Source organism: Tenebrio molitor, chromosome 6, assembly GCF_963966145.1.
Source record: "Tenebrio molitor chromosome 6, icTenMoli1.1, whole genome shotgun sequence".
NCBI classification, from domain to species: Eukaryota; Metazoa; Arthropoda; class Insecta; order Coleoptera; family Tenebrionidae; genus Tenebrio; species Tenebrio molitor.
In genome coordinates this window covers 2,315,490-2,342,933 of record NC_091051.1, presented here as the reverse complement: position 1 = coordinate 2,342,933, position 27,444 = coordinate 2,315,490, and the positions used below count along the sequence as shown (strand labels likewise).

The window sequence follows — 27,444 nt, the reverse complement described above, 5'->3', positions numbered from 1 at the left end:
CTTAGCCGAGTTTTTGTCTAAGGTTATGAAACACGAATCATGTGATGCGCATTAATTGTTAATGCAGACATTTTGTTGAAGTGTCAACATGAAGGAGTTGAATTCTTTGAACGATCAAGAACTGGAAAGTTTCTTCGACTCCTTCGACCAGATTTTGACCGACATCACCGGTAACAATCCCTCTCATAACAATTGTCCCTCACTGAATCTTTCAGACGTATTTTGGACCATTTCCAAAAACATTCCTGCCGCAGAAGATGCTATAAAATCCCTAAAAAGATTAGGGAAAAAAGTTGTTGTCGTTTGCAACAACACCACAGTCCCTCTCGACTCCCACCACAAGAAATTCCTTTCCGCTGGCTTTGACGTGGACAAAGACGAAATCGTGACACCCACTCAGATCCTGATCTCCTACTTGAAGAAGATCTCCTTGACCAAAGAGATTTACGTGTTGGGGATGCCCGCTTTGAAGGAGGCTCTCGCAGGAGCCGGCTTCAAACTGGTGCAAATCGGGGTATTGTTGCGATCTTGCTGAAGCAACTTTTTAATCGGGAAGTTTCCAGCCGGAGCCTCTTCACGAGACTCTTGCAGAGTGGGCCCGGGCTGGCGTCATCAACGGAGACAACATTGGGGCAGTCGTTGTGGATGCGGACTTGAATCTCACTTACACTAATTTGCAGAGGGCGGCGGATTTGCTGGGGGACCCTGAGGTTGTCTTCGTCGCGGGGGCTTTGGACCAGAGACTTCCGATCGGACAGGACCGAGCTGCCATCAGTCCTGGATTCTTTTGCAAGATATTGGAAGATATGACAGGAAGGGTGCCGCTGCAACTCGCCAAACCTGGTCGACTTCTGGGGGAGTACGTCGAGGGAAAATACAAAATCGAGGATTCTTCGAGAGTTTTGTTCATTGGAGACTCGTAAGAGGTGAGTTGTGGGCAAATGTGCTAGTTTGATGGTAGAATTGCAGAAGATATGGAGTTTGCGAGCAAATACAAGAAGTTGCTGGTGTTGGGTGGGGTGACGGGAAAGGAGGCTCTTGAAAAGTGGACGTTTCCGGAAGAGTACAAACCGGATTATTACGTCGACAACTGGAAGACAGTCCACGATTTGATTTGCCGCATTTTTGAAAATAAATTGTAATTTGGACGGTGTTTTGGATGGGGTTTTAAATAAAAGAAAAATAAAGAATCAAAAATGAAATCTTGAATTTTTATTAAAGTTCTTATTCCAAGCCCAAGCCATGACAGACAGCCATTTTGACGGCAAATGCCCAAATGGTTTCAAAGCAATTTGTTTGTTCCGGCGAAAAAATGTTAAATCTCACAAAGAAGTTTTATGTCATCGACAGTTGTAGTGGATTTTCGCTAGGGTTGAGTCACAAAGAGATGATAAAGACAATCAATCTGTAATTTGTGTGACTGTGCACAGTGAGAGACATAACCTCACTTTCTAACCAAGAACTGATTCTTCAACTCCTGGATAGGTATTTCCAGAAGAGTATAAACTGGACTATCACGATCTGGACACCATCCAGAATTGTATCTTGGGTGTCATACCACAACGTAGCAGTCGCGAATGGCGGCAAAACAATTTCTTCATGTTTGGACAGAAAAATGTTAAATGTCACAAAACAGTTAGGAGTTAATTTCCTTGGCAGTAATAGTGGAGTTTTCGCGAAGGTTGAGATGAAAAAGATCATGTGCGGGCATCATTTCGATCAATTTAAGTCACAATGAATGACTTAAACTTAACCTCACTTTCTAACCAAGAACTGATTTTTTTTTTCAAGATCTGGTTGTTTCCACGAGAGTACCTACAAAACAAACTCAACTATCACGACCTTAACACCGTCCAGAACCCTATCTTAGGTTATTTTTGTTTCAAGTCAAAATCCCACATAATTTTTCAAATTAATTTGGCGCATCTGACGTCACACTTAGGGAGTCTGTCAACACTTTCATTATTTGTAAATCTTTGGCGGCAAATCTGACCTTCCTTGTACCGCCGTTGAATCAATTAATTGTCCATAGATCAATTAATCAATCTACAATTATTTTTTTCACATTCCATTCCATTTCCATTGTGCAACCACAATATGTTCCTTGTTTCGCAACCTCTCGACATGCAAAACTTGTGTTCTCTTGGCCGCAAAGCTCAAAAGCTCTTTTTCAATTATTTTGACAAAATCTGCGATGTCAACGGTAATTGTGTCACTTTGCAAGCGTCAACTCTCAGATGTGTTGTGGCTTTCCAACAAAAAACGTTTAAAAACGCTCGGAAAATATGTAGCTTTTGTGTGTTACGATTTAGACAAAAACAAACTGATCACGCCGATTCCGGCATGATTTCGTATCTGAAGAAAATCAACTTCTCCAAAGAGGTTTATTTTATTGGAATGGCAGTAACGGCACCGTTCAGGAACACACAATCGCCAAATACGAGTACAACGATATAAAAAATTCGACGAAGAGATTCGTTGAGATGTTTCGAAGATGACAGAATCGGAGCTTTGGTGGTGGACGGCGTGACGGCAACGTGAACACGACTGCGATGCAGTTGCAAAAAGTATTTTGCAGAATTACCGAAGATATGAGCTTTTCTACCAAGTGCGGCTACAAAAAATTGCTGGTTTTGAGCGGACTGACGAAGGAGAGCTTGGATCGTTGGATCTACCCTGAAGAGTACAAGCCCGACTACTACATCGACAGTCTCAAAGACATCCACGACTTGCTGCTCAGCTTGAATCAACACTGAATTGTAAAGCTTCCAAGCGTGAACTAAACAAAGAAAAACTAATCTCGTTGTTTGTTGAGGGTTTTCAAGTTTAGTCCAGTTGTGTAACTGAAGCCAGAACGAAGCACTCCAATTCCGGTCCCAAAAAAGAACAAGATATTTGTACTATGCTGGCAAGATAATAATCAATTAGGCACTTGAAGAACCTCCGCTTCGACAAAGAAATCTTCTTGACCTCGTTTTTGTTGGCTGTCAAATCAGTCGTGTATAGCTGGTTGCCTGGTTCGCGCTTGGTGCAGTGCAATCCTTCGACATTTCGCTCTCCACTGCTACGTAAACAACCTGAAGGACATCCGGTAATACTCAAGGCTGTGCAATTAACCGAAACCGTGTTGAAAATACGAATAAACTCGAATTTAATTAGTTTGTGTATCTGTCAAACTGGTAGTGTATTACTGGTTGCCTGTTTGGCTCCTGGTCCAACCGCAACACAATTTTTTCTTCCAAACGGAGTCACATGTCCTCTTTATCTGGTTTCAGAAGCGAAAACAAGACTGAACGGTAAGACCAAATAAATATTTATTTCGAATTGCACTACAACGATTAATGCTCGTTGTTTTTCCATCTCTCAATCGTTATCACCTCGGAGATAAGTTTTTATTTTAAAACTTGTTTGCCGAATCAAAGCCAACATAGATTGCTCGGTTTAACTAGTCCGAACTAATTCCTGAGTGGTTTTTAATGACTGCAGCATTGTAAGTTGAAAAAAGTAATAATTACGTGTCCCGATTGTCGCGATAATCGCAATTATTACATTATTATATTTGCTTTTTTCTCGTCCGTTTTTTTTGCAAGAGAAAATATTGATACCGTGTTTAATAAACGTGATTTGATTCCAGCGAAATGACGCAACTGAATCTAAATAAATCACGAGCAATGTTTGTCGAAAATAACAGTCTGACTATATTAATTTACAACCAATTATGATAAGAACTTATGGTGAACATATTTTACATAACGGACTTTTTTAGTCGGCGAAAATGGGTCTGAATAGTGTGACACAAACTGTGCTCGTGACAACTGTGGTGACCGCGGTCACCGTCGTGGGGGCCCTGGTTTACAAGAAGTGGAAGCAGATCAAGTTCCCCTCGAAATGGGAGAAAGTCGGGACCGTGAAGAAGCTCCACTTGTACCCGCTGAAGAGCGGCCACAGAGTGGAGCTGCAGAGGGCTGAGGTGACGGACGTGGGGCTGCGCCAGACCAAAGACGACGACAGCGTGTTCCAGCTGCGAGACAGGCGAGTTGCGCAACTGTAAATTTTCCATCGGTTATGTAACGGTTTCAGGGTGCTGGTGGTGTACGGAGCCAAAGACAATGAGTTTCGCACGGCGAGGACCTACCCCAAGATGGTCTTCATCGACGTGGCCATCTACGACGAGGACCATCTCGCGATCGACGCCCCCACCATGAGGACCCTCTACGTGAAGATCCCTAAGCGCGAAGAGAACAACACCACGAGCGTCAAGTGCTGGCAAAACGAAAGAATCCAAGGCATCGACTGCGGCGACGAGGCCGCCTCCTGGTTCTCCCGCTACATCATCGAGCGCGACACCGGCTTGCGCCTGGCCTACAACGACGCCAACCAGAGACGCGACATCACCAAGACCCACCAGAAGATCCTCAACTACTACAAGAACCTCGGGAACCAGTCTACCGTGAGTGCGTCGCTCTCTGCACCAGCCGCGACTAACTGAGCTTCCAGGGTCTGTACTCGGACCTGACTAGCGTCTCCCTCATCAACCAGCACTCGGTCAACGACTTGAACCACCGAATCGGCAACTCCGTGGTCGCCGTCGAGAACTTCAGACACAACATTATCGTCGACGGTCCCGACTTGGAGCCCTACGACGAAGACACCTGGGACTGGATCAAGGTCGGCGACGACGTGGTCCTGAGGAACGTCAAAGACTGCACCAGGTGCACGCTCACGACCATCGGCCCCGAAAACGGAATCAGGGATCCGGAACGGGAGCCTCTGCGCACTCTCGAAAAGTATTTAACAGCGCTCCCGGTGAACACTCTTCTTACGGGTTTGTTGCAGGTATCGCAAGCACAGCGGACCCGAGGCCAGTCCCAGACTGGGCGTCAATCTGGACGTCAGAAGGACCGGATTCATCAACGTCGGGGACCCGATCTACATCGCCAGGAAAGAAAGCGAATAAAGACGATTCTAGCCCACAACAAACTTGTCCTGTATATTATGTAATCAGTTGTACTAGACCATATTTATTTCCGTTTCGTGCCTATAGAGTCACAGTAGATTGTCCGCTATGCTGTCGTGTTTGGGAACACAAAAAAAAATTATATTGATCGTTTATTCCAAGCTTGTTTGAGTAAAATATGACCTGATCTAAGCAAAACATTGCACAAAAAGAATACTCAGCACATAACAGGTATCGCATGGCCTAGATTTGAACGAAAAACGTTAAACATGTAGACCCACACTTGTGCAGGTTATGCAACCAACAATTCACACTTCAATGGACGTCTTATCAAAAAGTAATAAAATATGCAAGAAAACGTAACGATACTAAAATAATACGATTAGGATTGGTGCGGATATCACATCAAACTGTTTTTAATCTATCAGACTTCCTCTGATTTGATCAAACCGATTTGTTCGCTTTGCTTGTTGGGTTTCGGCGGGTTTGACACTGGATTCTGTGAATAGAGGTACACCGCGAACATGACAGTCGCGATGGCAAGAACCGTGTTCAAATAAATGGGGATGCTGAAGAAGACGTAGCTCAACACAGCTGTCAGGACTAGCTCCAAGGCACTTGCGAAAGTTTTCAAAATAGAGTTTAACGTTTTTAAAAAGAAACTAGTCACGATTCCAATCGCCGCGTTGTTGAACATCACGAGTAATACTTTGTAGTGGAATACTTTGACTAAACTGTCGGAGGTGAAGGCAGTGGCCAAGCTGCCTCTCACCCCTAACAAAACTACATTGCACACTATGGAATCTAAGTACATGAAAATATTCTGGATGAAGATATTTACGTCAGCGCCTTGCTTCTTTAAGAGATACTCGTTGTAAACGCCCGCCAGACAGGAGCAGAAGATCTGGATCAGGATGAAGATGCCATTCAAGCCTATGTCAAGTTTGGTGGTTTTTGACTCATCTGAGCTGGTCTCAGTCAAGTTGACTTGTTTCAACATGCACCCACAAGTCAAAATGACCAGTGACAACCACTGCTTCCTACTGAGAGTTTTGCTAAAGATGACCTGTAAGTCAATAAGTAGTGGTGAAGAGCTGGAGGGGAGGTACTCACTTGAAATAATATTCCAGTAACTACAACTCTCAGTTGAAGTAATAAATAGTACGTTGTGGGGTCAAATACTGACAAGTTGATGAAAGAGAGGTTGTTGTAGAGACAATACAAGAAAGCAGGTACAAAATACAGTCCTAGGACCTTCTTGTTTTCAATTACATTGTGGACTAGAGATTTTGGGGTGTTGCTAGAAATCTCCTATTAGAGGTTTGTCTTGGGGAAGGTGTGGTACTTACTCTTTGCAGTAGAGCACAGAGGAGGCAATTAATTTAAAGACTTCAGTTAGTAGGACTACTGTAATGATGTTGTAGTCATACTGGTTGTCTGACTTTTGTGAAGCTGTTACAAGTATCCCTGGAAGAGAGGTGTTAGTTTTGGTGACTAAATTAGAGGTGCATTTTTACCTTGTCCTACAAAGAGTAAAATGTATGAGACAAAGATCACAAAGCTGAGTTTGGTGGGGAATAATTCGGTCCACGCCAGTGTCGACATTTTTACATAATTTAATACGTGGACGACAAAAATTTTAAGTATTCCGACGTTGACTAGTTAAGTAAATACCATTTTATTATCTATCGACGGTGATCCATTCTCTACAAAAACTTTTAGGTTATGTCACAACTAGGATTATTTAAACTGCGATAACGTTGCATAATTTTTCCGATTCGGCAACGGAGGTTCTTATCTGCAAATGATAAAACTCAAAATCCGTGGTTTTTCCATTTAAACGCCGAATTAATTTAAATAATTTGAAAAATGTGAGGCACTTTAACCACTTCCACAAATGTCATTTGTCACAATCATATGAATTGTCAATTGGTGTTGGAGTGAATCTTTAAAAATCTATAATCATCCCTTGATTTAACAGTTGTGCGAAGTTGTCGTTGATTTAGTTGGAAGTAATGACGATGCACGCATCGATGGGTGACGGAAATAAGAATCGAGGTGTGATATACAAGGACAAGAGCAAGCCGGCCGATGTCCGTCACAGCAACATCAATGCCGCCAAAGGTAAACACAATTTTTTTAAGGGAAATACGCAGAAAAAAGTTGTGTAGAGAGGTCGTGTTGAATTTTCACGCTTGGTTGTACGAGGGGGTAAAATTTTGTTGGCTAACTCGGTCCGGTTTCGATGTTATCGAGCTTTTAATTTGCAGCTGTGAGCGATGCACTTCGTACGAGTCTGGGCCCCAGGGGCATGGACAAAATGGTAAAAACGTAAAAATCATAAATTTCGCGCTCGTTAATCGATTTGTATTAGATTCAGACCAGCAACGGCGAAGTCACGATAACTAACGATGGGGCCACTATTTTGAAACAGATGAACGTGATTCACCCCGCGGCTAAGATGGTGAGTCAGGTCGGGTCACCGCAACGAACAAGGGGGAATTGATGTGTGATTCTTGTAGTTGGTGGAGTTGTCACGCGCCCAAGACGTAGAAGCAGGCGACGGGACCACCACCGTGGTCGTTATAGCGGGGGCCCTGTTGGACGCCGCCGAGAAACTGCTGTCTCGCGGTATACATCCGACTGCCATTTCCGAGTCTTTCCAGAGAGCCGCGGTTTATGCCGTCGAAGTAACGAGACCTTGGAATTGGGATTTGCAATGTTTTTATTTTTTTTTTTAAATTATAGATATTGACAAGTATCTCGACTCCAATTCAGTTGGATAATCGCGAGCAGCTTATCAAAAGCGCGTCCACGTCTTTGAACTCCAAAGTGGTGTTCCAGCAGTCCAGCATATTGGCTCCTCTGGCTGTGGACGCCGTTCTCAAAGTGGTGGAACCAGGTGGGTTTGAGACGTCGAGAGACGAGCTCAAACTGATCGTGTTATTTTTGTAGGGCGCGAACAGGTCGTGTCGCTGTCAGATATTAAAGTGATCAAGCAGATCGGGGGCACCGTCGAAGACGCCGAATTAATTGAAGGTCTGGTCTTTCCTCACAAAGCCGCGAACGTGAGCGGCCCCAAGCGCATCGAAAAAGCGAAAATCGGTTTCATCCAGTTCTGCATTTCGCCCCCCAAGACCGACATGGATCACAACGTCGTGGTGTCCGATTACGCGGCCATGGACAGGGTATTGAAAGAGGAAAGGACCTACATCTTGAATATCGTAAAACAGATCAAGAAGGCCGGTTGCAACGTCCTTTTGGTAATTTCAGTTGGTTGAAGTTTTTCGTCTTGTGCAGAAGAGAAATTTCAGATACAAAAATCTATCCTTCGGGACGCCGTCTCCGACCTGGCCCTCCACTTCCTGGACAAGATCAAGTGCATGGTGATCAAAGACATCGAGCGTGAGGACGTCGAGTTCGTTTGCAAGTCTCTGGGGTGTCGGCCCATCGCCTCCCTCGATCACTTCACCGCCGAGAATCTGGTGACGGCGGAACTGGTGGAGGAAATCGGCGTCGGGGGCAACCGCATGGTCAAAATCACAGGTGAGATCGGAGAAAACTTGTCCGATCTCGATCACTCATGGGCGGTTTCAGGGGCTCACAATGCCGGCAAAACGGTAACGCTGTTGGTCAGAGGGTCCAACAAGCTGGTCCTGGAGGAGGCGGACAGGTCGCTGCACGACGCGTTGTGCGTGATTCGCTGTTTGGTTCGAAAGAAGGCGCTGATCGCGGGTGGAGGCGTCCCGGAAATCGAGCTGGCGTTGAAGTTGGCGGCCTTGGCGGATAAGAAAGAAGGAATCGACGCCATCTGCTTGAGGGCGTACGCCAACGCTCTGGAAATCATACCGTTCACTTTGGCCGAAAACGCCGGATTGAATCCGATTCAGGTGTGTTGAGCAGGTGACGACACCAGGTGGCGCTACAGTATTGTCAAGTAATGGCCTACTAAATCAGAACTGCGCTGCGCTTATTATTGTTATAAGCGAAGCGGCAGTTCTGATTTAGTAGGCCATGGTCAAGTAAAAAATGCCATCCGAGTTGTCTATGAAAAAAATTTGATAAATTGACATTTGAAATGTCACCACTACTGTCGTTTAGAATTCTATCAAGCACTTGACGGTAACGTTGCGTTTGGCGATTTTCACAAAATGAAAAAAGTGTAAGGTTTATGAAAACTATTTTGTGACGGACAAGTGACAGTTGTGTAATAGACTTGCCCAAAAAATTGTGAGTCATCAAAATTTGTGCAGAATACTTCGCCAGTGGCGGCGCAAAAACGTAATTATGGAGGTGAATCTAAAAAAAAATCAAAATTGCCAAATTATTTTTTTTAAAAGAGAAATTACGTCGGTGGCGTCGCCATCGGCCCCCAGCTCCGCTGTTTGTGTAAAAATTACATGACAAGACAGTTTTGTTTTTTACCGAATGGTACATAATGCGTGGAGTTAGACTGTTACAGAGTTGAGAAATCGGCACGCCAAGGGCGAAACTTCGGCGGGGATTAACGTGCGCAAGGGTGCGATTTCGGACATCTTGGAGGAAAACGTGATCCAACCGCTCTTGGTGAGCGTCAGCGCCATCACGTTCGCCACCGAGACGGTCAGGTCGATTCTGAAAATCGACGATATCGTAAGTCCAACTTTCAACATGTTCTTCCCGTTCATAATTGTTTTTTTTTTCACAGATTAACACATTCAATTAGATAGATCTTTCGTTTGTTTTGTAACTCGTTTTTCAAATAATATACGTGCACCACATGTAACTACTGATAGTATTAATAAATGACTCTCGCCTAAGTGTAGTTTTATTCGGATTAGAAATAAAGACAAACGATTTTTTTACAAATGACATCCTATAATAAAATATCTACAATTTTAAACAACAATAATAAATATGCAAACTGCAACGCGCTTTAGAAAACTATTCTTTAATTTTTAACTGCTTTAAAATCTGTTCGGAAACAACCTTGGTTGCCTTGTCGGCGTTCGGGATCAAAAACCTGTCCATGTCCGAAATGATCAAATTCTCCCCGTCCGGCACGCCGTACTTGAACGTGATCAGTTCGGGGTGGCGCTTCCTCGCCGTGATTTTGACAATCGCCGACAGGGGGCGTTTCACTATCACCTCGGCGACGCCTTTCCTGTCGGCCATCTCTCTCAAGACGATCAGCTCGCTGTTGGTGACGATCAGGTGGCTCCTGTACATGAACCCGTTCACCTTCACCTCCTGGCAAGGGAAGTGCTCGATCACCTCCGGCTGCTTCAGCCACGACTGGATCTGGACCAGCTCGCGCGTCTCCTCGTCCTCCACGTTCTCCACGTTGGTGACGTTGTCGTGGTCGTCGTCTATGCTGAACACGGGCGCCACGTTCCTGTACCTCTTGCCTATCTTGTCGCTGCTGCTGACGTGCCTCTCCTGCACCGGGCTGCTGTTGGGGTTGACGATGTAGTCGATCAACTTCTCCTTCACCTCGGCGGACTTGGACTTCATCGCGGCGGAGATCTTGCCGAAGAGGTCGGTCGACTGGCCCGACTTGACGGTGGCGTGCGCGGCCTCCTGGTAGAGGGGGGCGCACACGATGCACTGCCTCGGGCTGTGGTCCTGCAGGTACTCGCCCACGTTGTCCGAGAAGTAGTCGTGGATGGCGGTGTAGCCGCCGGTGAGGAGCGACACGTACTGGGTGTGTTTCTGGAGGAACGACGCCACCACCATGTGGGTGTACTGGTCCTCCTCGTTGCGCCCCGACCCCAGGAAGCACAAGTGCTCGCCGCCCGCGCTCGAGTTGTGCGCCAGCGCCTGTTTCTGCGCCGACAGCAGCCCCTGGACGGCGGTGCCGAAGGCGCTGGGCTCCTGCAGCATCAAGTTGCAGTCCAGGTGGAACGCCGTGGGCAGGTGTCCCGCGTTGTACTGCTCCACCGGTCGACAGTCCACCAAGAAGAATCTGACGGCGTCGATGTTGCCGGTCTCGTGAGCGGTGTTCTCCACCAGCTCGTTCACGGAAACTGGAAGACACAGCGCCTGCGATACAAGCGCCGACTCCTCCCCCCGGCCGTTGTACAGGTTCTGCATCAGGTCCGTCCGGAAGCTGACCGGGGTCTTGAGGGCGTAATACTGGGCCAGCGAGCAGAAGTCGCCGACGTCCTCCGCCTCCAGAGCGCACGGCATGTTGGCCAAGTTGCCGACGATCACCTCGCGGGACTCCCCCTTCATCGAAATGATCTGCTCGCGGGCGTTGATCACCATGATCAGCGACAAGAAGAAGATGAAGAAGGGGTCGGACTGCTGGAAGTAGTAGTCCCACATGTTGATCACGACCGGGAGGTTGCAGGTGGCGGCGAACAGGGACTGGAACCAGGTCTGACAGTACTTGTCGGGGGTGATGCGTTTCGTGTCGAGGAACGAGCACAGCTCGGGGTCGTGGTAGAGGAGGAGCAGGCGCAGGATATGGAAGGCGTTGCCTTCGGTGTGGCAGCTCTGGGGGACGTAAGTGTCTCGGATCGCCTCAAACAAGTTGTAGGTGGTCGAGCGGGGGACTTTGAGGGTCAGCAGGGGCAAAAGTAATTCGATCCATCCGTTGTGTTTTTCGTACGCGAGGTTGCGACTTTTGCAGTAGAACGTCAGAATCGACTCCAGGTCGGAAACCACGGACAGTTTGTCTTCTTCGTCGTTTCCCAGCTTCGAAACAAAATTCGTACAGTCTTCTCTTAGCACCGATTGGTTTGGCAGGTCGTAGATTTCGTTGAAATGATCCAATTGGTTGCCCTTGTCCCTCACGTCCAAGCATATCTGCAACGGAAACGTTACGTAGCGGGGACCAAGCATCGTTGCCGTTGCATTTATCGAGTAATAAATTGATTAGTAAAATTACGAGAAAGCGTTTCGTCACGGTCTACAAAAACTAATAAATTTTATACGACTCGGAAATTTTCCGCAAAAAATCTACCAGTTCGGGGCGCGTTGGGGGGACTTACCTGCCAAACTTCGGACCTCAGAGGGTCGGGCAAGGGTTTCCCTTTGCAGATGCAGTAGATGTCGGTGACTGAGCACTCTTCCAGGAGCGCATTTTCCAAATCGGCCACCCTGACACAGAGACACAATTCAGGGGTGGAAAAACAAAAATAAATAAACGACAATGCAGTCAAACACGACACACACGTACATAAATAGCACGAAAGTGTCGAAAGTACGGACAATTTGGGAATGACCTACCAGCCATTGTCGTCGTCAATGCTTGCCATTTTCACATATTAAACGAAAAACGCGACTGCTATTCGAAAAATACCACATACAACGTGTCAAGACTGACATCCAAAACAGGTGATAGAAAAGTGACACATTTGACACACATTACAGCTGATAAAACATTCTCCTAGGTCGGTAATGCAGGCACCTGCATCCAGTTTTTATCGATTTGTCGGCTTTTGGACGACTTCCAAGCCGCATATTTTTTTTATTTCGGTGATAAAACGCGTTCGATTGGATAACCGATAACCGTTCTTACACTATAAAAAAATGGTACCGTTACAGAATTATTAAAGAACGACAAGATCGTCTGTGGCATTTTTGTGTTGTTTATAAAATCGGCTCTTCGAATGTCGTCTCTAACTTGAATAAAATCGTAAAATACGCCGCATTTCTGATATTTAATAAATTTGTGTTTACATTCGCAAAAAATAAAACAAATGGAATCCAATTGTGTGGACTAAATTTAATAACTTCACACGAGTTTAATTTTTTAACGGTTGGTCTCGTAATCGCAGTAAAAAAGTCCGATGAACTGATATGAGTTTTAGTGAGACTATTAAAAAACGATTATATTTTGACGAACTTTTCCTTTCAAATGATTGGAAATTCTTTGGAATGCCCACTGAAGCGTTAAATTTTGTTAGGACGTGAATATCGTTCAAAAATTTATGAAAAGTAAATTTTACATCGATATTTTGCGTTCGATACTGGAACTTCGTTTAAAACAGTTTTGGGAAAGTATTATTTTGTGAAAGTGATCAAAAAGAAAGGGGGAAAAGAAAATTTTATTTAAAATTGAGTGGCGGTCTGTCAGCCGGCTGTCAAAAGTTATCGGCTGTCATACCGGTTACATAACCTCATTTCGATAAATAACCAAATAAGATAACAATTTTGTGTGCGGGACCCCTAAATAACCGTGAAAGTGTTAATAAATGGCCTCATCTAACACCGGTTCGAGTTCTTCAATCCCTAAATGGCAAATCGCTCTCGGAATAGGCGCGGCGAGCGCCCTAGGTCTCAGCTATTGGTATTTGAGAGCCGGCAGAAAGCCGCAATTAAAAGACACCAGTGACACAATTTCCATCGACGAATCAGTGAAAGAGCCCGAGAAAGAGCTGACCCCTCTGGAGGTGGCGCAACAATACAAAACTGAAGGAAACGACTTGTTCAAAAAAGGTAAATTCGACGAAGCCATACATTTCTACAACAAAGCGATAGAGACGTGTCCGGAACAGTTTAAAACAGAATTGGCGACGTATTATCAAAATAGAGCCGCGGCCTACGAGAATCTGAAGAAATGGAGCAGCGTGATCGCAGACTGCACAAAAGCCATAGAGTTGAACTCAAAATACGAGAAGGCGCTGATGCGGCGGGCCAAAGCCGAAGAAGTGGTGAAAGACTGGGAGAACTGTCTCGACGACGTGACTTGCGTGTGTTTGCTGCAACAGTTCCAGAACCAGACCGCTCTGCTGATGGCGGATCGCGTTTTGAAAGAATTGGGGAAAAAACACGCGCAGGAAGCCATGCGGAATCGCAAACCGGTGATCCCGTCCAAGAGCTTCATCAAGACTTACTTCTCGTCGTTTTCTGAGGACGTCGTCTACAAGAAGTTGGTCGAGGTGGGCGATCCGTTGGGACAAGGGGACCTCACGGGCTTCCCCAAAGCGAAACTGGCCTTCGCTACAGAAAAGTTCGACGAAGTGATCACCGCCTGCACCGAAGAAATCAACTCGAGCGAGTCCGAATCTCCGTTCAAGATCGAGGCGCTGTCGCTCAGAGCCTCGTTCTATTTCCTCACCGGATCCCTCGAGAAAGCGCTGGAGGACTTGACCACCATCATCAACACCGAAAACTGCGACGTCAAGATCAAAGTCAACTCGCTGATCAAGAGGGCGTCGATCTTCATGCAGAACGAGAAGCTCACCGAGTGCCTTCAGGACTTTGACAAAGCCGCGGAAATAGGACCGGAGATCTCGGACGTCTTCCACCACCGCGGCCAGGTCAAGCTCCTCATGGAGAAGACCGACGAGGCGATCGTCGACTTCAAAAAGGCGGTCGATTTGAACCCGGACTTCTCGGTGGCGTACGTCCAGAAGTGCTACTCGGACTACCGACACGCCATGCAAATCCAGGACGTGCAGCTGCTGATGGAGAGTCTGGCGAATTTCCGCAAAGGCATCGACAAGTTCCCCAAATGCATGGAGACCTACGTCCTCTACGCCCAAGTCTTGACGGAAAAGCAAGACTACCAAGAAGCGGAAGAGCTGTACAAGAAGGCGGCCGAGATCGACGCGAACAACGCGTCGATCTACGTGCACAGGGGGCTGCTTACGCTCCAGTGGAAGGGCGAGATCGACCAAGCGGTCGACATGATGAAAGAAGCGATCAAGATCGACGACAAGTGCGAGTTCGCCTACGAAACCCTGGGAACTGTCGAAGTGCAGAGGTAGATCGTCGAGTCTTTCGGTTTTGTCGTATTAATCGATCAATTGCAGAGGGAATCTCGTCATCGCCATCGAACTTTTCAACAAAGCCATAGTTTTGGCCAGATCCGAGATGGAACTCACCCACCTGTTCTCGCTAAGAGACGCCGCCACGTCACAGTTGAAAGTCACGTCACGTTTAGGGATTGATTCGCAACATATGAGTAATAAATCGTAATGTTCCTGAATGAATTTATATGTTATAATCACACCTGCAAGTCATGGGCTTTTTCAAGTCGCACTGGGTAAATTCTTGTGAAAAGGTTTGTCACTTGTGGGTACGAATTAGCTGATTAAATTGTTGTAAACCTTCCCAAATTTATTTAGTGTAAATACGGCATTCCAGAGAATTACCCGAAAATTTTTAGTGTTTTTAAATATACTGGTGCTTAATAAATATATCAATTTCTATGCGGTCGCCCTTTCATTTCGCGCTGGTCGACGGGGGTCACATGGTCGATGCACGTGACGATTTTGACCAATGACAAAATTCGAACGTCACGTGCCGCATTATTTACATTTGACGGTATTTAAGCGGTCCCGCCAGAGGTCTTGTTTAAGGCAAATTGAACTTATCGCGCGATAACGATGATAAGAAAGTCGGGCACGAATCGAGGGTCATCCCCGGACGGCCCTGCACCTCCCCACTTTTTCGCGTGGGGAATGAATCATTCGCTTTCTTATTTTTGGTGCAGTGTTAAAGTGCGCACAAAAGATGCGATAACAGTGGCTTATTTTGCAATTTCAGACTTAAATTAAGTCAATTGCGAGGGCCGAGTGGTATTCGATTGCAAAAACGAGAATGTGAATGTTTCCTTGAAACATGTCGAGGAACACGCGTGGTACGAGATTTTTAACACAAAACCCAACAAAGAAATTCACTCGAGACCATTTCAGAGTACGAACCCATCGGCGAAGCCTCCTGCCAGCGTCTAGACTTGAACCTCGAAGACATCCAGTGCGATATTCAAGGCTTTAAAACCAGCCCCACGCGCTCTTTCCTCTACCATTTTTTCTCCGTAGCCCTCCTGGGGGTCCCCTACGTGATATTTAGCTGGTTTTCGAGACTCAAATCCGTCAGATACCGCAAATGTAGTTTAAAACAAGCGAACGTCGTCTTAAGTGAGGTTATGTCATCTATTTTGGGACCCCTCTAATCGAATTTTCAGTCACAGACGTGCACGGTAACCATGATTTCGCCCAAATCAAGACTGAAAACGCGCGGGTGCCCCGCGGGGGGCACCTGCTCCTGCGATATTTCCACTACCGACACGCGAAATTCGTGTGGAACCCCGACGAAGAAATTTTTGGGGCCCTGGAGCGGTTGGTACCCCCGCAAACGACCGACGAGTACCTGTCCAACATGGACGGTCTGTTTTACGACGACTACGTCGACTCGTGAGTAGACCAGAGTCGGTTTCGCCCCCTTGACTCCAGTTTGCAGGTTGAAGCTGTATGGCCACAACAAGATCGAAATTAAGGTCAAGTCGTACTGGAGACTGTTCATCGACGAGGTGTTCAACCCGTTCTACGTCTTCCAAGCGTTCTCGATGACTTTGTGGTGTTTTGACCACTACTACATTTACGCCTGTTGCGTTTTTATACTGACCATGTTTTCTGTGATTGCTGCGCTACGACAAACTAGAAAGGTGAGCGAGGCTTATTTCGTTGTGAATTTAGTTAATCGTTTAAAAGCAAAGCGAAGCTTTGCATGATTTAGTTGAATCCTCCAAGTGCCATAACGTGAAGGTTTTGCGGCGAACTCTTTTGTCTGAGACTTTGTGCCAAGACGCCGATCCTTCCGAACTCGTCCCTGGGGACTTGATTGTTCTTCCCAAGACTAATTTTGTATTACCCTGTGATGTAGTATTATTAACGGGACAATGTATTGTGAACGAAAGCATGCTGACTGGTAAAAAATACAAATGTTTTGTCTTGTTTTCTTTTTAATCGGTTATCGAACAGGTGAAAGCGTGCCCGTAACCAAGACAGCCCTCCATTCGAGCAACGAGACTTACGATACGTCCGCCCACAAGAGACACACACTCTTCTCTGGTACTCATATGATACAGAGTCGATATTACGGGGGCGAACATGTCCTAGCGAGAGTCGTGAAGACCGGTTTCGACACGACGAAAGGAGCTCTGGTCAAGAGCATCCTCTACCCGAGCCCCGTAGGCCTCCAGTTCTACAAGGACAGCCTCAAATTCGTGTTGGCACTGTTCGTCGTGGCGGGCGCCGGAACCGGATACTGTCTCTACTTGTACATCCACAGAAAGGTTCGATCGTCGCCGCCCCCACGAGTCGCTTCTAACGATCTTTTGCAGGCTGACATTCGAGAAATGGTGATCCGAAGTCTCGACGTGATAACGATAGTGGTGCCACCTGCACTACCCGCCGCCATGACAGTCGGAATAGTTTACAGTCAAAGCCGCCTCAAAAGACTCGGAATATTTTGCATAAGTCCGCCAAAGATCAACACTTGCGGCAAGGTCAAGCTGACTTGTTTTGACAAGACCGGAACCCTGACTCAAGATGGTCTGGACGTGCACTCCGTCCTTCCGTCCGTCGACTCGACATTCGCGGAGCCAATCGCCGAGTGCGATCTGGATGATCGCAGCAGGCTCGTGCAAGCCATGGCCACGTGTCACTCGCTCACGCAGATCGACGAAGAACTGACGGGGGATCCGTTGGACTTGAGCATGTTTCAGTTCACGAAATGGGTACGTCAAAACTGTCATTCGCGTTTTCAAGGCCACGAGTGTCATTTGCCAAAATTATTTTTTTTAGCATCTCGAGGAGCCGGGGGAGGATGAAACGACAAGATACGACATGTTGGCCCCGAGCATAGTGAGACCGAGTAAAATAGTCAAGTTGGAGGAGATAGGAGACGCTCCTGAGTTCCCTTACCAGGTGGGAATTATCCGTCAGTTCCCTTTCTCCTCGACGCTGCAAAGCATGTCTGTGATTTGTAAGGAACTGAGTTCCCAAAGCATGGTCGCCTTCACTAAAGGTGCCCCAGAGAAAGTTTCAGCCATGTGCCATCCTCAAACTCTTCCCAACGACTTTGCCACTCGACTCTCGCAGTACGCCGCTCAAGGTTACAGAGTCATAGCTTTGGCGTACAAAGAGATGCCGGCAAGATTCAAGTGGAAGGAGGCACAAAGAGTGAAGAGAGACATCGTGAGTGGCATTTATCATGATTTTTTTAATTGTTGAGGGTTGTGTTGTCAGGTGGAGTGCGATTTGATTTTTTTGGGGCTATTGGTAATGCAGAACACTCTAAAACCCGAAACCACGCCGGTGATCCGTCTTTTGCACAACGCCAACATCAGAACCGTCATGATCACAGGTCGGTCGAATTTCCACCCTCGCCCTCTTCCTAACGGTGTAATTTCAGGAGACAATATTTTAACCGCAATCTCTGTAGCTCGCGACTGCGAAATGGTCAAAACAAACGACCAAATATTTGTCGTGGAGGTCAAACAGAAAGATTGCTGCGCCCCCGAGTTGGTTTATCAAAGCATCGGCTCGGCCAGCGTCCCGACTGGTTGCCCCTCGAGCGGTTGTCTTTCGCTCGACTGCAGCTTGAGCGTATGTTTCGCGTCGTTGTTTCGGACGGTTCTGATCGGTCAGTTGCAGCACCAGCACTTGGCCATCGACGGAAAAACCTGGACGCAGATCAAGGCTTTCTATCCTGACCTCCTGCCGAGTCTGCTGGTCAGAACAACGGTGTTCGCTCGTTTCCAACCCGACCAAAAGACGCAACTCGTCACGTACATGCAGAGTCTGGATTATGTCGTGTCGATGGTGGGAGACGGCGCCAACGACTGTGGGGTAAGAGTCGCGTTTTTGACAGGCGAAGACTCGAGTGAGCGATTTTAGGCGTTGAAAGCCGCGCACGTCGGAGTTTCGTTGTCCCAAGCCGAGGCGAGCGTTGCGGCTCCGTTCACGTCGGCGATCCAGGACATTTCGTGCATCGTCCACTTGATCCTGGAGGGACGGTGCGCGTTAGTTACCAGTTTCGCCGTCTTCAAGTACATGGCGCTGTACAGTCTCATCCAATTCACGACCGTCTTGATTTTGTACAAGGTGAGAACTGATCGAAAGCTTGACAATTTGACTAATCGTGATTTAAGCACCACTCGCTTTTGTCCGACACCCAATTCCTCTTTATCGATCTGGTGATCACGACGACTTTAGCTGTCACTATCGGGAGACAAGGTTGGTATCGCTAAATTCCCTAGGAAATAAATGACGCAGCGTTGCAGGTCCGGCGAATAGACTCGGAGTGAAGAGACCACCAGGATCGTTGGTCGCTGCCACCAACTTGATTCCCATCGTACTGCAAATTTTCACTTGCGTAGCTGTCCAAATCGGTGCCATGTACTTTCTCTACCAGCAAGACTGGTTCGAGCCAGTTCCCGACAGAGCTAAAGGGGAGGAAGTGACGCAGTGTTGGGAGAACACGGTCATGTTCGTCGTTTCGTCCTTCCAGTACCTCATCCTGGCGTTCGTCTATTCGAAGGGCAAGCCCTACAGACAGATGTTGATCAGGAATTTTTGGTTCTTGTTTTCCGCCCTCGCTTTGACCTGTTTTCAAGTGTGGTTGTTGATCGCACCGTCGAAGGAAGTGGCAGAATTTTTCCAAATCATGTATCTGCCGCACAAAGCTCGCGAACAAATCTATTTCAGGGACAAGTTGTTGTTGATTCCGATCGCACACTTCCTGGCGGCCATCTTTATCGAGGTGACAACAATGACATTTTTATTGATTGATGAGGTTATGTCACAATATTTTTTAAGGTGGGTGTTGCTGATCGGAATTGGTTGAAAAAAGTCATCCATTGCATAAGACGCAAGCGACTTCCCAAAAACAAGTACAAATTGTTGTTACAAGATAACGATATTAGTCTGAATTTATTGCCTTAAGTTTTAAGATATTACACGAGAGTATTATGTTTATACTGGCTTGATTCAATACAGAATCTAATCAGAATCGATCGTTTTATTTATCGTTTCCTTATCACGTCTTGTTTTTTTTTATAATCTTTTGAACAAAGGTGTAGTCGATTGATATGTCGTTTGGAGTAAATTGACAATCATGGCGCCTTTCAATGTAGACAAAGTCATTAAAACGCTACTCAGCGGTAAGTGATTCCGATTATTTTGCTCCACTACAGTTTTATTGTAGCGCAAGACAGTAACAAGACGAAGAAAGTCAACCTGAAGGAGGATGAGATCACCACGTTGTGTCACAAAGCGTCGCAAATCTTCCTCGAGCAGCCGATGCTCTTGGAGCTCGAAGCCCCTTTGAAGATTTGCGGTAAGAACCAAACGCCAGTCGAGTTTGTAGTATTTTGTGGGTTCAGGTGACATCCACGGCCAGTACAGCGACCTCTTGAAGCTGTTCGGGTTCGGAGGGTACCCCCCTGAGGCGAACTACCTCTTCCTGGGGGACTACGTCGACAGAGGCAAACAGTCGCTGGAGTGCATCTGTTTGTTGCTAGCGTACAAAATCAAATACCCCGAGAATTTTTTCCTGTTGAGGGGCAACCACGAGGTGGCTTCAGTTTGCAAGATTTACGGATTTTTCGACGAATGTGAGACTAATCAGCGACCTGACTTTGACAACACTCAACCTACTCTATCTAGGTAAACGGCGGTACAACATCAAACTGTTCAAGACCTTCACCGACGTCTTCAACACTCTACCGGTCGCGGCGGTAATCGACGACAAAATCTTCTGCTGCCATGGCGGAATCAGCCCCGACTTGTTGCACATAGGCCAAGTCAGGTCGATTGTGCGGCCGTGCGACGTCCCCAACTCTGGTAAATTTTCGGTCGTGTTGGGGCACCCCTAAAACTGTAATTACAGGGTTGCTGTGCGACTTGCTGTGGGCCGACCCCACCCCCGAGTTGGGCTGGCACGAGAACGACCGCGGAGTGTCTTTCGCTTTCGGCCCCGACGTGGTTTCCAAATTTTTGCAGAAACACGACTTGGATTTGGTCTGTCGAGGGCATCAGGTCCGTCTTCACTTTTATCTTTTCGTCCGCTAATACTGTTTACTGTTTTCAGGTGGTCGAAGACGGCTACGAATTCTTTGCCCAAAGAAAACTAATTACCGTGTTCTCGGCCCCCAACTATTGTGGCACTTTCGACAACGCGGGGGCGCTCATGTCGGTCAACAGCGATCTCTTGTGCTCTTTTCAGGTCAGTGGAAACGCATATCCCACAAACATATCATCATTAAACGTCAGTTTAGATAAAAAAATTATCTCGCTGCAACTGTTATCCTAAAAGGATTAGCTTTATTGCTCTTGTATTATCACCAGTGAGTCACGCTACATAAAAACTGACACGTGTGGCTTTAGGCTAGCGGAAAGAGATAACCACTGATAACATATTTATTTCATCATATCTGCAAACAAGTGCAAATGCGAATTTTTTACAGATTTTGAAACCACAACTGAGGACCATCAGGTGACACGCTGAAACTGCAATTGTCCAAATACACAAAATTCCTACAGCTATACTCTTATCAATACCTGTTTAAAATACAAGTGCTTATATCCTGATTGACAGCTCGCAGTGTTGTTAGATGTGTGCGTCGTTCAAAAACTCTTCATCGTGTAACTGTGCATATTTTGGAAATTCGAACGTTTCGGAATCTTCCTTGTCGTCGTCGTCGTGGAATATTTTTCGTACTGTCACAGTCAGCACGATTATTCCGATGACCGAAGCCACGATCACCACATACGAGACAGTGTCATCTTGAAAAAAAAAGCGTTTAATAAATATTTAAACAAACAACTCGAACTGACAGTTTCCTTTGGTTTTGTCCCGATACTGCGCCAGAGAGTCGTTGGGAACTATTCTCTCGGGTCCTGTCGGGACGACTGTCGCGGCGGCTCTAGAAGTCGGTGTCACTGCCGGCGGATCCGTCACCTGACTATACTCCAAACTGAAATCAATCGTTTATTTAGTTATGTACAAAGTGAGACGCCACCTAGACCTACTAGTAGTAACCCAAATATTTGCAAGAACATTTGACGTAGTTGGCGATATTTTGGACGACTTTGCAGTTGGAGCGCCACTCGCTGCGGTACACCAGACACTGAAAACACCAATCTAAAGAGTGTTCGAGCTTCGGAAAGCTCTCACGTTAGGTGTGCCATCCGCAGATTTATTCTTAGGTAGGTAAATGACGATTTCAGCCGCTTCATTGATGTCGCTGGTGTTCAAAATGTCTGCGAAGTAAATCACACCAGTCTTGTCCAAGTAGTCCTTGAAAATCGCCTTCCCGATGCACTTCAGTCTAGCGTCCTTCACCACATTGCCCAGTCTGATCCTTGCAAATACCTGCCACGAGTTCCCCTCGAACGGTACGGAAATGAGATTGTTGAGCAAATTCTTGTTCAGTTTTTCCACCGACAGGATCACCGTCTTCAATTCTGCAAAACAAAAATTCGCTCAAGATTTCCGCTCAAGCCGACTCACCTAAAGTGAATTGAGCTTTCTTCAAGCTGACACACAGCTTCTCCATGTAGGTGGGCAACTGTTTCCGCAACTTCTCCTTCTCCAGACTGATCTTGTGGGGGTCGTTGGTCGTCGTGATGATCAATTCTGAAATTTCGATGTAATTCCTGATGTCGTGTAAAGAACTGGCCCGTTTGACTCGATTCCATAAAAGCTTTCTTTGGGTGTATCTTTCCGACTCGTCGGAGAGTCTATTCCGCAACTCTAACACTTTCTGCAAGTGTGACAATTAGAAAAAAAAAATGCAATCAGGTCCAGGTTTACGTTGATGACACTTTCGGGGAGCTGCAAGTGAGAATTGTAGTCGTTGACGTTCTCCATTAAGTCGTTGGCGATGATTTTCTGGTCGTCCGTGTAGTCCTCAAGCTTCAGGAGCTTGTCGATTTCTTCGGCGACTCTGTGCGAGATTACCTCGCGCGTGGAGTTCTCCTCTTGGGACTTGTAGCTCTGCAAGATGACGAAACCTTCGAGGAAAGCTCTGGAGTAGTCGGCCGCGTTCATTCTCGTCAAAAATCTCTGCAAAATCGCTCTAAAAATCGTCAAAAGTGTGGACAACCACGGTCGAGTAAATATTACTGAAGATCGACTCCTTCCGGTAGTTTGGTTTGTATCAGCGGTCCCAAAACTCGCCCGCACGAGTTGAAGTTGTCGCAGCCTTCCACGAAAGTCTGAATTCCATCCTCTGCAAGAGTGAGTCAGTCCAAGACTAGCAACGTCTCAACTTTACCAGAGTAAGGAAGTGTCGCTTCACAATTGGTCACGTCGCCTAGATTCCATAGAATCACGTCGCGGTTCCCCAAAATATATCCAAACTTGTACAAAATGGGACCATCACCGTCTTTATCTTCAGCTTTCGAAGTTTTGAACATGAATTTCGTGAGGAAAGCGTCACCGTCAGAGGGCACCACTTCCAGATCTTGCACGCTAGGTGGCGCGTTCGTCTCGATTATTACGTCACTCGTCGCTGTCACAGAATCGGTTAAAACCGCTCCAGTTTCGTTGAATTCATCCAGGACTTCGTCACTCGACGGACACGTGATGGTCAAGCGGAACAAGTACTTGGCGTCTCCTTTCAGGCCCTCCCAGGAATCTATTTCACATTGTACAGGATTATTGCAAATTTTTCCTACTGTGCCGCCTACAATACACAGTGGACTGTACTTTGAAAGCAACTCGATGTGATTAAGTGGTTGTCTAAAAAAAGGTCACAAATAACAACTGATAAAACACTTTTTTGCTTATCATAATGAAAGTAGCACTTTTTCACACGAAAATTCGTAGTGAAAGTAGTACTTTTTTGCATCATTTTATTCCATTTCCTTGGAGATGATTATCAAAGCAAACCTGCTTTTTTTGTAATTTTTCATAAATCCCTTTGCACCAAATTTCTCAACTTACATCGATATGCAAAAAAATAGTGTGTACAACACGTTATGAAAGTCTTTTTTCACTTCTTTGCTCGTTAATCAAACTGCAAACTCGTGAAAAAGAGAATGACTTTCACAACTATTTGTACAAATAACTATTTGGTACCTAAAATAACTCGTGACACCATAATTTACATTTCGAAAAGCGATAAACGACGAAAAGTGCAGACAAGTACGAGCTGTCAAATACGTAATGTGTAAATCACAGCCGCCTACGATTTTAAAAACAATGGGCCGGATCACGACACCCTTATTAAATTTAATCATGACTAGTTACCATGGTGACGAATTCATCTCTTTCTCGCAGGTTATAATTGCATAAGTCTATATCGTTTTATGTTTACTTTAATCACGATTTTAGTTATGGGCAACTTTAATAACGGTGTCGTGATATGGCCCATTGTTATTGCAAATACTGACCAGAAGGTGGCGGTATGATCAGATTGTGTCTTCTGTCAACTGTCCCATTGTTGAATTCTTCGAGTTCGTGCAAGAAGAAATCTTCTTTGGTGGTCACATTGACGATCGCGTCGACGTTTCCAGGCTAGAGACTGGAAAACTAAAAGTACTGAGAAAAATGACAGAACTTACCACTTCGGCCAGGTCCAACGGTTCGTAACCATCTTCAGCAGGTGACGTCCACTGGAGGGTGCAAGAAGTTTTCAATTCGTAGACGGAGGCGTGGATTTCGATACCAGTCGACGGGTTTGAAGGGAACTCGATTTCTTCGATGTCCACTATGGGGGCGTTGTTGTTGACTTCCACGATACAAGAGTCGGTCAAAGTGGCGTCGTTCTTGGAGATTTCAATCGAGACTTTGAATCTGTAACGTCGACAAGACGGTCGCGTGATTTTTAACATTTCTACTCTTGCACCACTCACGTTCCAGGATTCTTAAACCCTGACTCCACTTCTAACTCACTGTCGTCACCTTCGACCTGACATTCTTCGTTGTTGGTCAACTCGAGACAAGACCACGAAATCTGCAAGGTCTGTGTCAAAACAAAAAGTCAACAATCTTGGTACTAACTGTCATCTCTTCGTCACTGTTGTCCAAGTCTCTGACGTACGCCTTAACTCGTACCGAGCGACCAGTCCCGGTGGCCAACCGCTTTACAGGGAGCCGCAACAACACCCCTTTACTCAGTACCGTCACAGTCTGCAAGCTCTGCAAAAAATACTACCATCAGTACTGCATCGATTCGTTGGGAATTGGTACATTAGCTATAGTGGCGCCATCTTCCACGCTGACTAAATCGCACTTGATGGTGTAGACCAGCGAGCTGCGAAAAGTGTCAGGTGGTACCACCAACTCCGCACTTCTGCTCGGAAACCGCGTCGAGTTTTCCCCCACAAGCTCCCACTTGAACTGAAAATCTCAATTACGCAAAACTCGAGATCGTTTGTGGGGTTTACATAAAACGAAGAAACGTTGGAGCAGATGTTGACGTCTGCGCTTACGACATAAGCGGCGTAAGCGTACGAAGTGTCCGGAGCCAAGAGAAAAAGCGAGGCCATGGGTTTTGTTACATTTTTTCTGACACTGTCGTCGACGTAATCCAGCGTCAGTTGTCTTTCTTGTACGACGGTCCCACCGATCAGGGTCACGTTCAAGATGTATTTAATGCCGGGAACGAACTGAAACAAGCTCTTGATCACTTTTACACAAGCTCTGTCTAGTACCATTGAATTGTTGACTTCGACCAGTCCACTTTGAAGTTTTTTCGTGGGATACGTTTTCAAATAGCGGTCCAACTCTCTGACAGACCTCCACAGCAGCAACGTACATCTCTGATTGTTCTGGCACTTTTTCCCGATCGTGTGAAAATTCACGTCGAATTTGTAGCCCACGTTTTGGGCATCTTTCCCTAAAAGCCTGGCCCAGATTGTTGTTTTAATCCACACCTGGTTTACCTGATCGTCGTCATTTCTCTACTGACGTCCCTAACCCCGCCATCTTTGTCGCAAATGTACTCGGGCAGCCCGATCCTGATGCTGAGGTCCTGGGATCAATCAAATAAAAACTGCTCGTTCTGATTTATTAATTTACCTCATCACACCTAACTGTTATTATTACAATAAATGCGACAAGATTTTGTGCGTTCATTCTACGTGCGCCGATCCTATTGACCCTACTGGACTCAATAATCGAATGATATTGACCTAGTTCCTAGTTGAGTGTTTGTGTTCCATCACTAATCAAGTTACTATAACGACTCGATTAATTCATTTCTTATCCTCGCATGTTGACCAAGCTAATTTTGAATTGGAGCAACACAATTAAGTAGATTGCTATGGTGGCCACGCTCTGCAACAAAAAACTCCTCAAATATTGGTGTGACTGTTTGTTGTTTGTACCGCTGTGATAAGTTCGCGGTTGACCACGGTGTACCCTTTCAAGGACACTTTGGGAGGGTTCATCTGGATGGCGGTCAGGAACAGTTCGATCTCTTTTCTGGTCGCCGGGTCCACTGTGGTCAAGTTGACTTGCATCAGCGACACTCGAACCTTCTTGGAGATGCGCAAGGAGGCTTGATGGGAGCAGTCGCAGAAAACGAACAAGAGAAGAAGACAATAAGTGGCGTCGACCAGAAGACCTATCTCTTTGAAGCTGAAGCGGATGCCGTGGTCGACAATCTCCGAGGTGAAGCCGTAGACCTTGAACAATGGTGGTAGAGCGTGGTCGCGTTGACACTCGAGCTTACAGCCACGGTGATGTTGGTCATCATGAAGAGAGAGTAAGTGGAGTAGGTGCGCGCGTAGGCGTTGCCGAGCTTTTGCAAGAGTTCGCTCAAGGACAACCAGAGGACTCTGTAGTGGGCCACGATGTAAGCGCAGCAGTTGTGCTCGATGTCCTAAGATTATCCGTCAAGAACAAATTGATCAGATCGGTTTGACATACGTTCTGGAAGCTTTCGGCCAATGCGGTACTCGCGTTTCCGATAGCTCTGCAGTTGATGTACCAGAGGGCGCAGTTCATATTGATCATGGTGATTATGTGCAAGTAGGCTGTGGTGTGGTAGAGAGTGAATCCGTCCAAGAGGGCGCTCAGAGTTAGGAGAAACACCACCGCGAGAATAAGACATCCCAGACTGATCACGATGATCAGAGTGCTCAAAAGCGGGAATTGAAGATTCTTGCCTGCAACGAGAAAATGAGTGGGGTGCCATCGAGGTCAAGACTAGGACCGGTGATTTTGTAGTAGTGCAGTTGGAACGTCCCCCAGCTGTTCTTGTAGTCGCACACTTCGTAGGCGACGCCCCAGCCGACGAACGGGACCCAAAAGTGCGGGATCAGGTAGATTATGAAGATGATGGAGTAGATGTACTCGTCGAATTTTTTGCTCTTGTTGAGGAGGATGTCGAAGCGTTCGTAGCCGACCAAAACGACGAGCACCGAAGTGACCACGTAGAAAACGTAGGCGTAGAGCATCGGGATGCTGGTCCAGCTGAAGGTGATCCGCCCGATTTGGCCCCTCTGCACCGGCATCACCCCCAGGACCTTGGGACTCGGGTTACGACAGGCGACACAGCTTCGGGGACTTACCCTGAATAGCACCAGAAGGAGCTTGTGGTCGCGGAAGAACTGGTCGTGCTCGTCGATCACCTGACCGTCCGCGGAGTCCAGTTGGGCCCGTTTGGCGATGTCCCGCGCCCGAGCGCTTCCTCTCACCCATTTCGCGATCTGCGAGATGTGGAGCTCGTTGCCGTAGAGGTCGGCCAGGTCCGACACGTCCATGATGAAGCGAGCGAATGGGAATGCGAGGTGAAGGTGTTTGCGGTGCAATTA

General features: G+C 46.6%; 10 protein-coding genes across 12 annotated transcripts; 6 read left to right on the top strand and 4 right to left on the bottom strand.

Annotated features, from left to right (window-relative positions):
• The first annotated feature begins 2 nt into the window (after positions 1 to 2).
• On the top strand, positions 3 to 2,983 carry LOC138133078 (uncharacterized). The gene is made up of 5 exons (XM_069050873.1): positions 3 to 170; positions 216 to 514; positions 564 to 919; positions 962 to 1,139; positions 2,502 to 2,983. The coding sequence occupies exons 1-5, from the start codon at positions 89 to 91 to the stop codon at positions 2,754 to 2,756; spliced, it is 1,170 nt and encodes a 389-aa protein (XP_068906974.1). The 5' UTR covers positions 3 to 88; the 3' UTR covers positions 2,757 to 2,983.
• A 171-nt stretch (positions 2,984 to 3,154) lies between these two features.
• Marc (Mitochondrial amidoxime reducing component) lies at positions 3,155 to 5,118 on the top strand. 2 transcript variants are annotated; one of them, XM_069050364.1, is made up of 5 exons: positions 3,155 to 3,296; positions 3,767 to 4,032; positions 4,081 to 4,450; positions 4,498 to 4,787; positions 4,837 to 5,118. In XM_069050364.1, the coding sequence occupies exons 2-5, from the start codon at positions 3,776 to 3,778 to the stop codon at positions 4,955 to 4,957; spliced, it is 1,038 nt and encodes a 345-aa protein (XP_068906465.1). In that variant the 5' UTR covers positions 3,155 to 3,296; positions 3,767 to 3,775; the 3' UTR covers positions 4,958 to 5,118. The 2 variants fall into 2 exon arrangements, with proteins under 2 accessions (XP_068906465.1, XP_068906464.1); XM_069050363.1 differs by lacking the exon at positions 3,155 to 3,296 and adding an exon at positions 3,335 to 3,490.
• On the bottom strand, positions 5,097 to 6,610 carry senju (UDP-galactose transporter senju). Its single transcript, XM_069050365.1, has 4 exons — positions 6,475 to 6,610; positions 6,307 to 6,424; positions 6,071 to 6,257; positions 5,097 to 6,023 (listed from the first exon to the last, which is right to left on the bottom strand). Exons 1-4 carry the CDS (start codon positions 6,560 to 6,562, stop codon positions 5,382 to 5,384), a joined length of 1,035 nt encoding a protein of 344 aa, XP_068906466.1. The 5' UTR covers positions 6,563 to 6,610; the 3' UTR covers positions 5,097 to 5,381.
• A 328-nt stretch (positions 6,611 to 6,938) lies between these two features.
• Positions 6,939 to 9,756, top strand: CCT4 (chaperonin containing TCP1 subunit 4). The gene is made up of 10 exons (XM_069050353.1): positions 6,939 to 7,081; positions 7,228 to 7,280; positions 7,332 to 7,421; positions 7,480 to 7,647; positions 7,706 to 7,859; positions 7,913 to 8,220; positions 8,272 to 8,503; positions 8,555 to 8,847; positions 9,410 to 9,589; positions 9,645 to 9,756. The coding sequence occupies exons 1-10, from the start codon at positions 6,973 to 6,975 to the stop codon at positions 9,660 to 9,662; spliced, it is 1,605 nt and encodes a 534-aa protein (XP_068906454.1). The 5' UTR covers positions 6,939 to 6,972; the 3' UTR covers positions 9,663 to 9,756.
• TBC1D23 (TBC1 domain family member 23) lies at positions 9,747 to 12,331 on the bottom strand. Its single transcript, XM_069050339.1, has 3 exons — positions 12,170 to 12,331; positions 11,932 to 12,040; positions 9,747 to 11,746 (listed from the first exon to the last, which is right to left on the bottom strand). The coding sequence occupies exons 1-3, from the start codon at positions 12,196 to 12,198 to the stop codon at positions 9,881 to 9,883; spliced, it is 2,004 nt and encodes a 667-aa protein (XP_068906440.1). The 5' UTR covers positions 12,199 to 12,331; the 3' UTR covers positions 9,747 to 9,880.
• Positions 12,332 to 12,784: 453 nt separating this feature from the next.
• On the top strand, positions 12,785 to 15,099 carry Tom70 (translocase of outer membrane 70). Its single transcript, XM_069050351.1, has 2 exons — positions 12,785 to 14,651; positions 14,701 to 15,099. The coding sequence occupies exons 1-2, from the start codon at positions 13,138 to 13,140 to the stop codon at positions 14,864 to 14,866; spliced, it is 1,680 nt and encodes a 559-aa protein (XP_068906452.1). The 5' UTR covers positions 12,785 to 13,137; the 3' UTR covers positions 14,867 to 15,099.
• Positions 15,100 to 15,279: 180 nt separating this feature from the next.
• Positions 15,280 to 19,687, top strand: LOC138132729 (polyamine-transporting ATPase 13A3-like). The gene is made up of 15 exons (XM_069050334.1): positions 15,280 to 15,530; positions 15,586 to 15,810; positions 15,858 to 16,086; positions 16,133 to 16,337; positions 16,384 to 16,600; positions 16,654 to 16,967; positions 17,016 to 17,411; positions 17,479 to 17,871; positions 17,923 to 18,040; positions 18,089 to 18,282; positions 18,331 to 18,525; positions 18,574 to 18,780; positions 18,828 to 18,912; positions 18,960 to 19,438; positions 19,495 to 19,687. The coding sequence occupies exons 1-15, from the start codon at positions 15,512 to 15,514 to the stop codon at positions 19,618 to 19,620; spliced, it is 3,402 nt and encodes a 1,133-aa protein (XP_068906435.1). The 5' UTR covers positions 15,280 to 15,511; the 3' UTR covers positions 19,621 to 19,687.
• An 8-nt stretch (positions 19,688 to 19,695) lies between these two features.
• LOC138132748 (serine/threonine-protein phosphatase PP1-gamma catalytic subunit B-like) lies at positions 19,696 to 21,508 on the top strand. The gene is made up of 7 exons (XM_069050370.1): positions 19,696 to 19,838; positions 19,883 to 20,014; positions 20,061 to 20,291; positions 20,344 to 20,520; positions 20,567 to 20,715; positions 20,768 to 20,902; positions 21,144 to 21,508. Exons 1-7 carry the CDS (start codon positions 19,793 to 19,795, stop codon positions 21,174 to 21,176), a joined length of 903 nt encoding a protein of 300 aa, XP_068906471.1. The 5' UTR covers positions 19,696 to 19,792; the 3' UTR covers positions 21,177 to 21,508.
• Positions 21,083 to 25,851, bottom strand: LOC138132730 (uncharacterized). Of its 2 annotated transcripts, XM_069050337.1 has the most exons (18): positions 25,706 to 25,851; positions 25,570 to 25,658; positions 25,339 to 25,531; positions 25,072 to 25,293; positions 24,875 to 25,024; positions 24,686 to 24,823; positions 24,538 to 24,638; positions 24,247 to 24,478; positions 24,076 to 24,199; positions 22,956 to 23,318; positions 22,805 to 22,910; positions 22,493 to 22,757; positions 22,190 to 22,442; positions 21,854 to 22,143; positions 21,709 to 21,806; positions 21,514 to 21,653; positions 21,238 to 21,462; positions 21,083 to 21,186 (listed from the first exon to the last, which is right to left on the bottom strand). In XM_069050337.1, exons 1-17 carry the CDS (start codon positions 25,760 to 25,762, stop codon positions 21,287 to 21,289), a joined length of 2,997 nt encoding a protein of 998 aa, XP_068906438.1. In that variant the 5' UTR covers positions 25,763 to 25,851; the 3' UTR covers positions 21,083 to 21,186; positions 21,238 to 21,286. The 2 variants fall into 2 exon arrangements, with proteins under 2 accessions (XP_068906438.1, XP_068906437.1); XM_069050336.1 differs by having other exon boundaries at positions 21,083 to 21,462.
• LOC138132741 (gustatory and odorant receptor 22-like) lies at positions 25,825 to 27,393 on the bottom strand. Its single transcript, XM_069050360.1, has 5 exons — positions 26,844 to 27,393; positions 26,558 to 26,796; positions 26,361 to 26,510; positions 26,014 to 26,313; positions 25,825 to 25,963 (listed from the first exon to the last, which is right to left on the bottom strand). Exons 1-5 carry the CDS (start codon positions 27,391 to 27,393, stop codon positions 25,889 to 25,891), a joined length of 1,314 nt encoding a protein of 437 aa, XP_068906461.1. The 3' UTR covers positions 25,825 to 25,888.
• Positions 27,394 to 27,444: the final 51 nt, after the last annotated feature.

Bases quoted from the DNA above. Each gene is read 5' to 3' on its own strand.
- LOC138133078 (XM_069050873.1), top strand. From the start codon at position 89: ATGAAGGAGTTGAATTCTTTGAACGATCAAGAACTGGAAAGTTTCTTC. The intron at 515-563 runs GTATTGTTGCGA...GGAAGTTTCCAG, and splicing joins TCAAACTGGTGCAAATCGGG to CCGGAGCCTCTTCACGAGAC. The intron at 1,140-2,501 runs TAATTTGGACGG...CGAAGATGACAG, and splicing joins GCATTTTTGAAAATAAATTG to AATCGGAGCTTTGGTGGTGG.
- Marc (XM_069050364.1), top strand. From the start codon at position 3,776: ATGGGTCTGAATAGTGTGACACAAACTGTGCTCGTGACAACTGTGGTG. The intron at 4,033-4,080 runs GCGAGTTGCGCA...TAACGGTTTCAG, and splicing joins GTGTTCCAGCTGCGAGACAG to GGTGCTGGTGGTGTACGGAG. The intron at 4,451-4,497 runs GTGAGTGCGTCG...CTGAGCTTCCAG, and splicing joins ACCTCGGGAACCAGTCTACC to GGTCTGTACTCGGACCTGAC.
- senju (XM_069050365.1), bottom strand. From the start codon at position 6,562: ATGTCGACACTGGCGTGGACCGAATTATTCCCCACCAAACTCAGCTTT. The intron at 6,258-6,306 runs GTAAGTACCACA...GGAGATTTCTAG, and splicing joins TCTGTGCTCTACTGCAAAGA to CAACACCCCAAAATCTCTAG. The intron at 6,024-6,070 runs GTGAGTACCTCC...ATTGACTTACAG, and splicing joins TTACTGGAATATTATTTCAA to GTCATCTTTAGCAAAACTCT.
- CCT4 (XM_069050353.1), top strand. From the start codon at position 6,973: ATGACGATGCACGCATCGATGGGTGACGGAAATAAGAATCGAGGTGTG. The intron at 8,221-8,271 runs GTAATTTCAGTT...GAGAAATTTCAG, and splicing joins CCGGTTGCAACGTCCTTTTG to ATACAAAAATCTATCCTTCG. The intron at 8,504-8,554 runs GTGAGATCGGAG...GGGCGGTTTCAG, and splicing joins CCGCATGGTCAAAATCACAG to GGGCTCACAATGCCGGCAAA.
- TBC1D23 (XM_069050339.1), bottom strand. From the start codon at position 12,198: ATGGCAAGCATTGACGACGACAATGGCTG. The intron at 12,041-12,169 runs GTAGGTCATTCC...TCTCTGTGTCAG, and splicing joins ATTGACGACGACAATGGCTG to GGTGGCCGATTTGGAAAATG. The intron at 11,747-11,931 runs GTAAGTCCCCCC...TTTCCGTTGCAG, and splicing joins TGAGGTCCGAAGTTTGGCAG to ATATGCTTGGACGTGAGGGA.
- Tom70 (XM_069050351.1), top strand. From the start codon at position 13,138: ATGGCCTCATCTAACACCGGTTCGAGTTCTTCAATCCCTAAATGGCAA. The intron at 14,652-14,700 runs GTAGATCGTCGA...GATCAATTGCAG, and splicing joins GGAACTGTCGAAGTGCAGAG to AGGGAATCTCGTCATCGCCA.
- LOC138132729 (XM_069050334.1), top strand. The intron at 16,338-16,383 runs GTGAGCGAGGCT...ATCGTTTAAAAG, and splicing joins CGCTACGACAAACTAGAAAG to CAAAGCGAAGCTTTGCATGA. The intron at 16,601-16,653 runs GTAAAAAATACA...GTTATCGAACAG, and splicing joins GAACGAAAGCATGCTGACTG to GTGAAAGCGTGCCCGTAACC.
- LOC138132748 (XM_069050370.1), top strand. From the start codon at position 19,793: ATGGCGCCTTTCAATGTAGACAAAGTCATTAAAACGCTACTCAGCG. The intron at 19,839-19,882 runs GTAAGTGATTCC...GTTTTATTGTAG, and splicing joins CATTAAAACGCTACTCAGCG to CGCAAGACAGTAACAAGACG. The intron at 20,292-20,343 runs GTGAGACTAATC...TACTCTATCTAG, and splicing joins TTACGGATTTTTCGACGAAT to GTAAACGGCGGTACAACATC.
- LOC138132730 (XM_069050336.1), bottom strand. From the start codon at position 25,762: ATGAACGCACAAAATCTTGTCGCATTTATTGTAATAATAACAGTTAGG. The intron at 21,807-21,853 runs GTGAGAGCTTTC...TGGTGTTTTCAG, and splicing joins CTGCGGATGGCACACCTAAC to TGTCTGGTGTACCGCAGCGA. The intron at 21,463-21,513 runs GTCAGTTCGAGT...TTTTTTTTCAAG, and splicing joins GGACAAAACCAAAGGAAACT to ATGACACTGTCTCGTATGTG.
- LOC138132741 (XM_069050360.1), bottom strand. From the start codon at position 27,393: ATGGACGTGTCGGACCTGGCCGACCTCTACGGCAACGAGCTCCACATC. The intron at 26,314-26,360 runs GTAAGCTCGAGT...CCATTGTTCAAG, and splicing joins TGACCAACATCACCGTGGCT to GTCTACGGCTTCACCTCGGA. The intron at 25,964-26,013 runs GTACAAACAACA...TTTTTGTTGCAG, and splicing joins ACCGCGAACTTATCACAGCG to AGCGTGGCCACCATAGCAAT.